Raw genomic sequence first — 14,099 nt, 5'->3', positions numbered from 1 at the left:
AAGTGCACGTGGCAGAAGGGGTTTTTTTTTCTTGAGCTTTGAAGTACTGCTGAGCTCTTTTATTTCTAACCAAAGGAAAAGTGCTAAAATAATAAATTTTTTTTCTTTTTCCCCTCAAAGCTATGACACCATAGGAGCTGCTAGTATCTCAGCTGATGTGCAGGACAACCATGAGCTGGTTGCAAAGCAAGCTGTGAGCATGGTCTCTCATCTGCGAGCAACCCACACAACCCAAATCGGTAATGAATCCAGATCTGGGCTCCCCAGTTCCAGAAGGACAGGGAACTGCTGGAGAGGCTACAAAGATGATGAGGGGCCTGGAGCATCTCCATTATGAGGAGAGGCTGAGGGACCTGGGTCTTTTTTGGAGAAGAGAAGGCTGAGGGGGGATCTGATCAATGCTTAGAAATACGTCAAGACAATGAGGCCGGTCTTTTTTCAGTGGTGCCCAGGGACAGGACAAGAGGAAATGGGCACAAACTTGAATAGAAGAAGTTCCACCTCAACATGAGGAGGGACTTCTTTGCTGTGAGGGTGGCAGAGCCCTGGCAGAGGCTGCCCAGGGAGGTGGTGGAGTTTCCTTCTCTGGAGACATTCAAACCCACCTGGACACGTTCCTGTGGGACCTGCTCTGGGTGGCCCTGCTTTGGCAGGGGGTTGGACTGGGTGATCTCCAGAGGTCCCTTCCAACCCCTGTCATTCTCTGATTCTGTGATTTCTTGGCCATGTGACAGCTCATCTGCTGATGTCCAAGCACGACAGCACCAGGAACGTTCAAGTAGCAGCAAGGACCAGGGAGAGCCGGTGAGCACTGAGAAGGTGATGGTGATGCTTGGCTGAAGGTCCACCCACAGTGACAACGGTTCAAAGATACCCTCTAGTGGCCCAGCCAACACACGAGCAGCACCAAGAGTTCAACGTGAACCCTGTCTGTATAAATTTTAGGAGAGAAAAAGCAGCAGTCGCTGCTTTCAAGTAAATCAATGGGGATTTGACACGTTCAAAGCCATCATTCTGAGGATGTCCAGAGTTGTCTCTGGTGCAGCACGGGGTGACCTTACAGGCGTAACTGGTTACCCCAGCAAGTTCCTTCAACTCTGAGCAGTTATTAGTGGTGCTTTGTGTGCGCAGTGCACTTTTATTGGGCACTCAGAATTTTGAGGAACATGTGTCACGGGTCCCTGGGCTCCCTTCTCCATGAGGAGCCAGGAGAAGAGAAGGTCTGTTGCCCGTGGGATGGGTGCTGCATGGCCAGAGGAGAAGGGCAAGGTGACAGGGTGTCAGAATAAATAAGCTAACGATGCTTTTGGTACCTTGACCATCACAAACCCATCCAAACTGAAAAAGCACTCTCAAATCCAGACTTGGGACGCTTCCCTTCACCTCTGACTCCTACCAAAGCTCTCCTGGGCTGCTCTTTCTTCCCACTTTGCCCCCAATTTCAGTATTACACCAGTTCTCCAGAGGTGCAGTCCCACCTCCATTCGTTCCTCACACGTACATAAGCAGCTATAAAACTTATAAAACTTTGGGCCATAAAACTCGACCCAGGAGGGCGAAAGTCCTCCTGCCTCTCAGCAGCCCCTCCCTCATCTTTCTCTTTCTAATTGTGTTTTAAAAAAAAATATAATAATTACGGCACAAGCAAACAAACAGCTTTCAAACAATGTATTTCTGATATTTCTTTACTCTGGGCAGTATTTCATCTAACCCAGTCTTTTTGGTTTTAATTTTTCTCGTGCACAAACAAGAACAACCTCTTTGCTCAGATCCACCATGGTAAAGCCAAGGCTCCAGGAGAAAACAACAATTAAACTGCAAACAAACAACCCTACGGCTTTGCCCTGGTGATGTTAGTATAAAAAAAAAAGCCAGAAATTTAAATTACTATCAAGAAGGGGAGCAGTTTTGTCTTCAACTGGGTCTTTTAATTAACGGCTAAGACGGCTGTGGAGTTATTCACCAAGGAATGGAAGGGTTCATAACACTGAATATTCATTCAAGCCATGTAGAAATTTTTAAAATACAGTGGCTACCTTTAAATTTCCTAAATTTTAGAGAGTTGTTTTGCTTGCCTAAAATAAAAGTAAATCCTTTCATTTGACTCTGCTTACAGCTAAGCTGAACAGCCAGCTATGCATTAGTCAATACCGATGGCTGCAAACAGTAAAAATTGTGTTCTGCAATCATTTGGGGGAGGAAAAAAAAATTACAATTTTATATCTATTTTCTAGAAGACTGAACAATTTTTAGTCTCTTACTAGCCAATTCACCAATTAAACACCTAATAAATGACAGGCAGATTAAACAATCCTAGGGAGGATTTTTTATAAATGCTCAATTGCAGCGAGCAAATTGCTGCAACTTTGAAGGCTGAGCAGTGTTTTCAGAGACCCTTTTCCCCACTGTTGGCTATCTCTCTCTCTCTATATATACATATATGTATATCTATATAGATATTTCAAAACATTATCCGCCGCTTCTAAGGCTAATCAGCCTCCTGAAGACTCTGGCCTTTGTTTCTCTAAGCAGCCATCTCCACGGTCATTTACTATGTCAAAAGGGATTAGGAGTTTGAGGACAAAATCAGCATCGGGAGAGCATGAAATGTAAAATACAGAAACCACCGTTCCAGGCAAAACATCATCAACTTTCCCCGCTGCCCCCCCCCCGCCAGCCTCTTACTCCTGAAATAGTTTATGGATCGAAGGAAAAAACAAAATTCCCCCCAACTGGCTCCTGAACTCATTTAACGCTTTCCGAGAAAAGCAGGAGGAGGGAGCTTTCAAACAACAGCCCTGGCTTTTTGCTTCTGGTTCAGGTGTTTTAAATAAAAATAAAACTAACGGGGAAGCAAGTTGTATATATGGAATTATAATTGTGGAGGAGACCTCTGTCCGGGGTAGGAAAAAAAAATAATAATTAATCGTACGAGACTCCACAACTGCTAAAACCATCAGGAAAACTTTCTTACAGTAAATTCAGGGGAAAACTCCTGTGGATAATACACTTTAATTTCACTAAGTAATTGCAATTCTCCTGTTATAAGGAACTGGCTGGAGTCTTTGTATTTCTTCTGCAGGTCTCTCCGCCGGGTTTGTACACTCTGCTTTTCAAAAACATCATGAGGATTTATAGAAATAAACACGATTTCTGTTTGTGTAACAAGTTCGGTAGCATCAGACTCTTATAAATAAAACAAACTTGAATTTTACAACTGTTTTTTTTTTTTTTTTTCCTTTTCTATAAGTACAGAATAACAGTGATGAATACCAGTCCCGTTTCGAGGAGTTAAGGACTTTTAAAACTCGCCGCAAAACTCCCCAAAATCCCTTCTTGCACGTATTAGAGACCGGGATGACTCCACCCGGCTCCCTTATATCCCCCATCCCCAAAAAAAAATAATACAGCCATCACGATATCACCCCCAACCTCGGGATGGTGATTTCTGCCCTCGGCTACGAAGAGAATAAGCGACCAAAGTGCACGGCTTCGCATTTTTAACTCTTGGTCCCACTTTTGAAACGGCTCGGCGGCGTGAGCAACCACGGGCAGGGGTGGGGGGGAGCCCATATTCATAGAAGAAATTCTCAGTAAGAAAAAAAAAAAAAAATCTTTGGAAAGGGTAAAACGGCCCCGAAAGCGCTGCGCAGCGCGGGGGACGATAGGTTTCATGGGGATTTATTTATTCACTCATCAGGAGACTAATTTATGGGGACAACTATCTCAGTGATTATTTCGTCGGAGCACACGCTTCTATCAAATCCACACACCAACTAATCCTGAAAAATAGAGCAACACACACAAAAAAAAAAGCATGTTGCTTATTTTTTCTTCCGCTCATTTTAGATAGAGGGCTTATTTTTCTTCTGCTCATTTTAGAAAGAGGGCTTTCTTCCCTAAAAGCAGACAAGCACGTGAAGAGTTAAAGCCTAAAAAAAAAAAAAAAAAGGAAAAAAAGAAGAAAAAAAAAAAAGAAGAAAAAGTATATCAGTATCTTTGCCTAGCTCAAAGGATTTCCACTGATTCCTCTACAGACTTCAAAGCCTCACAGTTTGGCATTTGGACTGGTTTGAATTAAAACTTAGTTCTCCACTGTGAGTTTCCAAGTTCATGGTGAAAATGCCTGCTGCTTCTGGAGTTCATTATGGCCAATTTTCTTATCTTTTCTTCATCTTAGGTTTGATCCCCAGCAAATGCAACGTGGCATTCGATGGGGTGGAATAACAAGGTGCTGCCTTGAAGGCATGCATTGTCTCAAGGGGCTAACTCAAGAAAAGAAGAAAAAAAAAAAAAAAAAAAAGGATATATGACCTATTCCCTTCGCTTTCTAACTCTCCGGGGACTATAAATTGCGAACTTCAAAGAGTTATTTTACATTAAAATCAATAAAAAGATTCCGAGGGAAAAAAAATGTTTTTTCAAAGAAGCTGCTTAGGATGTAAAAAGGTCACTTGATAATGTATTATCATGACCAAACTTGGCATAAGATTAAAAAAAAAAGCTTCCCATTTAACTTACTGACTGAAGGTGTGCACATGGGGCAGACCACGGGAGGTGCTACCTAGAAGGACAAGTCACAACATCCCTCAGCTTCTCAAAAACCTGGCAAAAGAAGGGTTCTGCCTAGCTCTAAAAATAATGTTCCCCAAATAGCTGCAGTTTCTGGGCAAAAAGACACCAGTGCCTATTAAGGAAGGGCTGGCAAAGGTCTTACTGTGTGGACTGAGCAGTTTTCCAGGAGCCTTGAAACTCAATTAATATTTAATAGCCAGCGTGTCACCGTTGTGAGCCACAGGTTCTCCTTGTCATGAGGAGATCAGTCTCGTTGACTGCTGGGATAAGCAGAAAAGTGCTGCTTTCCTGCCACAGGAATAAAACATCGAGAAAAAACGACTAGTTATTCGACTAGATGTTATTTTAAAATTCTTTGAAGGCTTTTTAATGGCGGGCTGAAGAGTGAAAGACTCTTTTTGCTCAGTGTAACAGGATACAAAGATGCGCACGGGGAAGAAGAGAAACTAATGCTCCCAGATTTAATACTCATCTGTGAAGGGGATATTCCATCCCCCTGCCACCAGAAATTGGCATCCTGTGTTTTGGCAAGTGTGTGTCTCCTTAAGTTTATGCGGAGTGGTCGCCAGAAGTGCAGGACAGAGGACAGAAAATGACTTCAACCTGTAATTGTTTAAAAAGATGCCATTTGGAGAGGATGGACCAACCTCAGGGGGGGAGGTACGGGGGTAGAACAGGTCAGCCTCTAAGAAAAATGAAGCCAGGCAGGTCAGGTAATTATATTCATTATTCTCTGGCAGGTCAGAGAATTATATTCATTCTCCTGGACAGAGTATCAGAAAGAAAAGTCTGGCCTCTATCCGATATTGCATTACTTACAAGTTCTCCTTTACCCAGAGATCCCCCTTCGTTTCATCTTGTTAATTCTGTTGTAATTTTAGTATTTTCCTTGCCTGTTCTCTACAACTCTGGGAGGCAAACGCATCACTCCAGGCTGGCAGCAAATCTCCAGAACACCAACCACCTACGATCGCCCCATTGGGGTATTCTGCCCCTTGGCTGCTCAGGGGGCAGAAGATGATGTTCAACCCATTACTCCTGCAGCTCAGAGAGAGCACAACCCAAGGGTGCGTGACCCTAGATCACCCAGATCACCATGTTTTGCTCCATGCATCTCTTCTGACGGTGCTGATATGAAGGATCAGACCAAATAATTCCCTGCAGATACCTCCCTGTGATCCCCAGGTATCATACGCTCCTGTGAGCAGGACACTGAGACCAGCAGGACACAAACAAGTGAGTCAACAAACCTCCTTATCTCCTGCTCCACTTGGAGAACTCAAATGATGCCAGTTTTTTTTTGGAGCAGGCTTGTACAACCCAGCACAGTGGTTTATATCTGGCTTTACTACTGCTGCTCATCCAGGAGGACATCCCAGCAACACGCCAGCTCAGTTCCACAGCTCTGCTGACCTTCATTCACACTCTGACAGTGAGTGAGGAGTTAACACTTATTTAGGAAACGGTCGCATTTTTATTAATAACACACAATGTGCTGCTTCGGAGGGGAAACCAGAACCCAGCAGGAAAAGCACAAACCCAACAATTCAGTCCTTTCCATTTCCAGTTGGATGGAACAGGCATATTTGATATCTTGAGTCAATCATAACGAAATCTCAAGCTTATCAGAACAAGTCCATGTCCCTTTGCTGGGTACACTAGGTCTCCAAGCCTTGGGGGAGCCACACTCCCAAGTTTCAACTCACAATGACTTGTTAAAAAGTTTTTTCTGGGTTCCCCTCCCCATCCAGGTGGTTTAACCCATAGAACTACTCACCCCCCAAAGAGGTAAAAAAGATTTTTAGCCAAAATCAGAAGAGCTTACTCATATCAGTTGATGTTTTACATTCATGCATCCATCAGTGTTAAGCAGCGAGTATGTCAATCACCTGATGTCACAGACACACTCCTTATGGCCAGAAATACCCCAATTTACTTAATTCAGCCTTACTTTTATTACGGTGCTCAAAAAGTAACTGTAACTAGGTGTAAATCTTGTGTTTCTAAACTTAGCAAAAGAGAAACTCAAGATGAAGGAGGGCTGTACGAGGAGAAAGAAATTCAGTTCAGATGAAAAATAGGTTTGTAAGAAGAAAACTTCAATATTACCTGAAAGCAGTTAAGTATTCTGTGTCTCCCATTGGTGGATCGAGGCCACCAGTAAAGGCCATGTTAACATTGAAACCAACTCCTGCTCCTGTGCCGACCTGGAAAAGGGAGATGGTACTCTTAATTACACATATGGAAATGGTGAGCTCTGGCAACACATCTCTGCTGTCTTAATATTCTTCCAGTTGAATATGGATTTTTAATTCAATAGTTTGGTGGTAGCGAGGTTAGTTTTCCCCTCTAAAGCAACCTGGTCCTCAAAACAGGGGTGAAAATAAAGCTAATCTTTATGGGAGCTGTGGACCAGTGGTATTTGGCTGCTGCTCACCCAAAAAAACACCTCATCATCAACTGGATCCTCTTCCCCTGTTGCAGGAGAGCGTGTTACGTGCTATGCCTTCCCTTAATTTGTTTTCAGCTTTATTCAGAAGCATATTTTCTGTTCTATCACAGCTGCAACTGGGGGAAGAAACCCACAGTTTTCCTCAGAGCAAGCTCCCCCTCTGCTGGGGAAAAATACGATTCACAGAGAAGAGGTTTTCACTGCTTGAGGGACACGAGGGTGGTAAATGTAGGTACATCCCCATCCTCGTGTGTAGCGCAAACGTTCCCATCTGTACTGACTGCAAACACCTGAGAAAGGGGGAAAAACTGAAAAATAAAACCAGGGGTTTCTAGTAATTCATTTGCTAAGGAGCAGGGCAGCACAGGGCTCTGAGCTCCTACACACAAAGGTTTTTTTTTTGTGGGTTTTTTTGGGCCTCTGCGTATGAAAAAAAAAAAACAAAAACCAAACAAACTGAAAATTAACCTGCTATAAAAAAAAAAAAAACAAACTAAAAATTAACCTGCTGCAGATGAAAAATAGGTTTGTAAGAAGAAAACTTCAATATTACCTGAAAGCAGTTAAGTATTCTGTGTCTCCCATTGGTGGATCGAGGCCACCAGTAAAGGCCATGTTAACATTGAAACCAACTCCTGCTCCTGTGCCGACCTGGAAAAGGGAGATGGTACTCTTAATTACACATATGGAAATGGTGAGCTCTGGCAACACATCTCTGCTGTCTTAATATTCTTCCAGTTGAATATGGATTTTTAATTCAATAGTTTGGTGGTAGCGAGGTTAGTTTTCCCCTCTAAAGCAACCTGGTCCTCAAAACAGGGGTGAAAATAAAGCTCCTCCTTGGCTAATCTTTATGGGAGCTGTGGACCAGTGGTATTTGGCTGCTGCTCACCCAAAAAAACACCTCATCATCAACTAGATCCTCTTCCCCTGTTGCAGGAGAGCGTGTTACGTGCTATGCCTTCCCTTAATTTGTTTTCAGCTTTATTCAGAAGCATATTTTCTGTTCTATCACAGCTGCAACTGGGGGAAGAAACCCACAGTTTTCCTCAGAGCAAGCTCCCCCTCTGCTGGGGAAAAATACGATTCACAGAGAAGAGGTTTTCACTGCTTGAGGGACACGAGGGTGGTAAATGTAGGTACATCCCCATCCTCGTGTGTAGCGCAAACGTTCCCATCTGTACTGACTGCAAACACCTGAGAAAGGGGGAAAAACTGAAAAATAAAACCAGGGGTTTCTAGTAATTCATTTGCTAAGGAGCAGGGCAGCACAGGGCTCTGAGCTCCTACACACAAAGGTTTTTTTTTTGTGGGTTTTTTTGGGCCTCTGCGTATGAAAAAAAAAAAACAAAAACCAAACAAACTGAAAATTAACCTGCTACACAATACAAAGCCAGATAATTCAGGCTAGATGAATCTGCAGGGCTTTTTTTTTGCACGTTCTTCCTTGTACTGGTGCAAATACTGCTGGTGGAAAACCACAGTGATTCATCCACCCACAACGGGTTATTAATCCATCTATGGCTTTAATTGAATTTGTTTTGTATTCTTTGTTTTGTTCGTTCTGGAATGATACATGTGAAATTTACTATAAATGGTAATATGGGCGGGACAGTATAGTCCAGTATTTCCTTACAATACTAGATTCCTGGCTTATTGAAAGGTCAGAAAAAAAGTAGGTCTGAGACCTTTGTGTACCCCGAAGCAGAAATTAAGGCTGCTGCCTGCTGTTTATTCACTACAACAGTTGGGCAGGAACGGGGCAATGAAGCAGCATCACGTTCCGTTCAAGTTTCTTTAGAAATCAAAATGGCAATATTGATGCTTGATGAATGGGAAAATGTAAAATTGACAGGGTAAGAACTCTAGGAGTTTTCAGATGTAGCCTGGTGTGCCTCAGAGTACACAAAACTGAGCATTTCATATAATTTCCCTTTGATAAATCACCCTGGAAGGTGATTCCCCGGCAGGAATATTTCCTGCCAACCTAGAGGGAAGGGAAGGAAGCGATGGATGTAGGAGCATCCATCCATCCAGGGTTTAGGGAGAAAGGTCTCCCACCTTCATTGGCCCAGCCCTTCTGCTGCAGGCTCTGAGGACACCACCAGGAACGGGTGGATTTGGTCCAGCAGCATCAGTGGCTGGTGCTCAAATCCCACGATGTGAACCCAACAGTGGCTGTGAGCGATGCCTTGGAAGGGCCAGGAGAAGCAGAGGGGATGGACAGGCTCCAAGGCTGTGCCAGGTTGAAACCTGAGCACTGGTGGCACAGCCAGGGACAACCTGCTCCTCCTGTACCCTAAGAAACAACTTAGGCTTATTAGGGGGAAAATCCTGAAAAACACACAAAGTGCTGCGACGACTGGCGAAGGGGCTCTTCTGGAACAAGTTGTCCCACAAGGGTTGGACAGCCAAATTGCACTGACTCATTTTCTGCTCGTTAGCCAAGGCTGCCAGGTTGTGGGGCAGGAGACAACTCCCACAGCCCTTAGGACTTGGATGAGAAGGCACCAAACACACAAACCCAAGGGATGCCTCTTCCAAAGGGCACTAACAAACACAAGCCTGGGAACAGTGGGCAGGAGCTTCTCTCCAAGCCTTCCCCAGCAGAGGCTCCCCAAGATTTTTGGGGGGGCACCTGAATCACAAGCCCCAGGCAGGTTCTATCAGACACAGAGGGATGCTAGGCCGATCCATGGTCTTACCTCGTCGGGAGCACCACTGCCTGGAAAGAAGTTCCCATCATCATAGCGATGTAGTGAAATATAAAGAACATTAGGATCATTGTAGAAAGCTTGCTGAGTACCATTCCCATGGTGAACATCCTTCAGGGGCAGAGATTACATTAGATGAGGGAGGTTAGTACCTTAGTCAAATTGCAGATTAAAGCCATCAACTTGGGATTTGGAGGGTTTTTTCTTGGCTGTTGTGCTTCATTTCCTGCGCTTCTCTGATCTAGCTGAGGCAGTTTATCACAAAATGAGAGTAACCTGCTTTACACAGCTGGCTTCAGGCTACACTCCTTGGTTAACACATGGGATAAACACAATCTCAAGCACACACCAAAACTGAGGACAGGATCAATTTATACTTGGAGAGAACTGGATTCACACCCAATGTCGGGGGATGGAGAGACTACATTAGTTACCCCAAATTCGCATCTTCAATTGGGCTGCGGGGTGATACGAGTGGTCAGCAAAGTTGTGTTGGACCCAACAAGGTTAAACGACACAGACCCAATTACCAGGATCCCCTACTGCATCGTTACTTGGTGCAGAAACATAGAAACAGGATGGGTTTTCAAAACACCCTTCCTGACATCAAAAAAAGTTAGCGGTAAGTGAGGAAAAAGGATGTCCATCCAGTAGCCTGAGAAGAAAAATACATCCATTTTAACCTGTGGGTCAAGCCCATGGCAGATTTGTGGCAAAAACTCTCGACCGATACCCAGCGACTCAAATGCCTTTACAGACACATAAATGCATTTTTAAATCTATTTAAAAAAACCCCATAATTATCAGCCACATTTTTAAATCTATACATTGCCGCAGCGAAAGCCCCAACAAGCTCTTTCTCAACCCCGCTGTGCTGTCTGCAGGGTATTTCACTGTCCCTTCCCACCTTGAAAAAAACAAAGCTGGGATGGATCATAACAGCTAAAAGTCAAAAACTTCTGGAAAAAACCTCCTCAAACCCAGCGTGGTTTGCAGTTACCCATCCTTGAGATGTCTTATGAATTTGTTTCTAAAAGCAACTATTTATTAATTGCAATTTTATTCTGAAACCTATGCACCCTTTAAGAATTTTTTCTTTTATTAAAACACTTCAATGAAAAAAAAAAAACAACAAAGTTTAAAAAAAACCAAATTTTGGTTTGCAGACCACAAGAAAACATTTTTTTTCACTGACTTACAAAGCCAAGGTTGCCCTTGCAAGAAAAAGAAACCCCGAAAAATTTCCACCTGCTCTCCTGAAGGGTAAGAACTGGCATTTACTCACCCAGTCCACTATAAGGATTTTGCTAACGTTCAGCCTTTGCTGGAGCAGCTTGGCTGCGATGGCCACGGAGTTGAAATAGCAGAAACCCCTGGAAGTGACAAGAGTGGGGAGAGAAGAGGAAAAGGAGAGGTGTTAACTATAGGCTTCCTTGCTGCCAATGCATCTATCATCTAGATATTAACACAGTAGGAAGAAATTTCTTCTGCTTTCATTCTTCTTTCTTCCCTGGAAAACGCACATGTGTTAAAAGAGAGACACAAACCAGCCATGCAGCAGCTCTCTGGAAAGCCCTCTGGGGAGGAAGAACCCCAGACACCAGTACAGGTTAGGGTTGGATCTTCTGGAAAGCACTTCTGAGGAGAAGGATCTGGGGGTCCTGGTGGACAGTAAACTCTCCATGAGCCAGCAATGAGCCCTTGTGGCCAAGAGGCCAATGGGATCCTGGGCTGCGTAGGGAAGAGTGTGGCCAGGAGGTGGAGGGAGGTCATTCTCCCCCTCTGCTCTGCACTGGGGAGGCCACAACTGGAATCCTGCCTCCAGTGCTGGGCTCCCCAGTTCAAGAGAGACAGGGAACTGCTGGAGAGAGTCCAGCGTAGGGCAACAGAGATGATGGAGGGATTGGAGCATCTCCCTGATGAGGAAAGGCTGAGAGAGCTGGGGCTCTTTAGCCTGGAGAAGAGAAGGCTGAGGGGAGACCTTCTCAATGCTGACAAGGGTCTAAAGGGTGGGTTGAAGGAGAATGGAGATGGACTCTTCAGTGTTTCTTTTCCACTCCAATCTGAGGAAGAACTTCTTTGGGGTGAGGGTGGCAGAGCCCTGGCAGAGGCTGCCCAGGGAGGGTGTGGAGTCCCCTTCTCTGGAGATCTTCAAGCCCCACCTGGATGCTCCTGAGTGATGTGCTCTGGGCAGCCCTGCTTTGGCAGGGGAGTTGGATTGGATGGGCTCTAGAGGTCCCTTCCAACTCTGACAATTCCATGAAATGGGGAACGTTTCACACTTGCCCAAACCCTCCGCAGTGAGATGCCACTCGGTGCCAGCTGTGGGACCTCCAGCGCTGTGTGCAAGGGAAGGGGACAGGAGCAGATGGGGAGAGGATGCAGCAAGGAAGGAAGAAAGAGAAAGGACCCAGGGGTGGAGCACCACAGTGTATCTGCTGGGAGGGCATGGACGTGCTCAGAGAGGCCTCAAAACGCTGGGGAAAATTGAGGGGAACTTAACAGCAAGCACCCTTCTCCCACCAAAAGAGTGCTGGGACTCTGATTTGAAAACAGTCCAACAGCAAACCCCCTGTTATATGAAACACATGCAAGATGCCCAACTTCAGCCTCTGCTTTGTGAAGCCTTCTCACTCTGATGCTCTCCTAATTCAGTGTTGTGACCCCCTGAACACAGCTGTGCTTGCTATTGCCGCTACTACTTGCCTACCCTTGCTTTCCTCACACCCAATGAACCATCAACATTTAAATTAAAACAATTCACAAGACCAAAGCAAATAAAAGCACCGAAGAATGACTGTAATGCTGATTCTTGTTCAAAAAATACCCACCCGAAACTACAAGGCAGGATCTTGCTTTCTTCCAGAGAATTACTGGGAGCTCTGAACACAATGCTGTCTTGTGCATCAACAAGCACGAAATGGTGTCATAACAAACACAACAAACCACCTTTCTGATTTCCAGCTGTTGAACACACACCAGCAAGGCTGAAGAAGCACAGGGGCATACTTACATGGGCGTGCTCTCTTCTGCATGGTGACCCGGGGGCCGAACAACAGCAAATCCATTCTACACACAAAAAAAAAAACAATAAGAAAAGGAGAAAGTGAGGCAGAAAAGAGCATTTATTGCACAAAGATGGATGCAGAGGTTGCTTCAATTCTGCTGTGGAACTAGGCAGATGGTCTCTATGGTTTTCTCACAAGACCACAGTGGTGGATGATACTCTCCCTCATTTTGAAAGGGGGGGAAAAAAAAAATTCCTCAGGAATTTTATGTGAACTGGTTGGTACCGCATTTCCTTCGATTCAGGGGGAAAAAGAAAGAAAAAAAAAAGAAAAAGATTCTGCATGAGGTCACTGAAATAGCAAATGGGCCGGCCCAGCCGAGGAAAAAGAAAAAAAAAAAAAGAAAAAGAATCTGCGTGAGGTCACTGAAACAGCAAATGGGCCGGCCCAGCCGAAGGCAACAGCAACATCTGCAGATACCACTGGAAGAGTGATTTCACTTGCTGCTCTGGCTTCTTTCTTCCTTTCAATCGGCGCGTAAGAACATTCACCAGGAGCCTGTTTCTCGCTCGCTGATACCCTCAAAGATTTTTATGACTAAAGCCAGATGGTGCCGTTAAAACGAAGCTGAGGGGACCTCCTGCGTTAACACAGCCCTGAGCCCAGCCCTGTATCGAAATCAAGTGTTATTTTCATACCAACCTTCAGTTCTCCTGTGGCTACTTTGAAAACCAGCTCGATGACACAGCCCACGGCCAGGCGAGCGGCACCGGACGAGTGAACCTCATTCCAAATGGTGTCACTGTCGACCTAACGGAGACAGACACACGGCCACCACGTTTAGGAGCAGCGACAACCAGGCAGGAAACAGATCCACATTCTAGAAAGAAGTTATTCATACGTATCGAACGCGTATTTACGCATTAAATTTAAGTGCATTAAATCGCAGAACTGATCTTGGCAGTTATCAGGGCTGGGACCCCACCGACCACTTGTAACATCACCACTGCCGAACCTCCATCCAACCAACCAACCAACCCTCAAGAGATCACAGAATCACAGAATCTTCTAGGTTGGAAGGGACCTTAAAGATCATCTTGTCCAACTGTCAACCTCACTGACAAAAATAGACACCCACACAACAAACAAGGAGCATCATCACTAAACCAGACCTCCCAGCACTACATCAACCCGTCTTTTGAACACCTCCAGGGATGGGGCCTCAACCACCTCCCTGGGCAGCCCATTCCAATGCCTGAGAACCCTTTCAGTGAAAAAATTTTTCCTAATCTCCAGCCTGAACCTCCCCTGGTGCAACTTGAGGCCATTTCCTCTTGTCCTGTCGCCTGT

General features: G+C 44.9%; 1 protein-coding gene across 1 annotated transcript in view; it reads right to left on the bottom strand.

Moving 5' to 3' along the window:
• Positions 1 to 14,099, bottom strand: part of HDAC4 (histone deacetylase 4) — a 283,789-nt gene that overhangs the window by 19,589 nt on the left and 250,101 nt on the right. Inside the window, exons 17-21 of the mRNA XM_014949239.1 lie at positions 13,452 to 13,559; positions 12,755 to 12,810; positions 11,027 to 11,114; positions 9,733 to 9,852; positions 7,581 to 7,678 (exon numbers count right to left, since the gene is read on the bottom strand). Coding sequence (XP_014804725.1) covers positions 7,581 to 7,678; positions 9,733 to 9,852; positions 11,027 to 11,114; positions 12,755 to 12,810; positions 13,452 to 13,559 — 470 coding nt within the window. The remainder of the gene's footprint in view (positions 1 to 7,580; positions 7,679 to 9,732; positions 9,853 to 11,026; positions 11,115 to 12,754; positions 12,811 to 13,451; positions 13,560 to 14,099) is intronic.

Source organism: Calidris pugnax, unplaced genomic scaffold (assembly GCF_001431845.1).
Source record: "Calidris pugnax isolate Ruff unplaced genomic scaffold, ASM143184v1 scaffold75, whole genome shotgun sequence".
NCBI classification, from domain to species: domain Eukaryota; kingdom Metazoa; phylum Chordata; class Aves; order Charadriiformes; family Scolopacidae; genus Calidris; species Calidris pugnax.
This window is presented reverse-complemented; position numbering and strand designations above follow the sequence as displayed.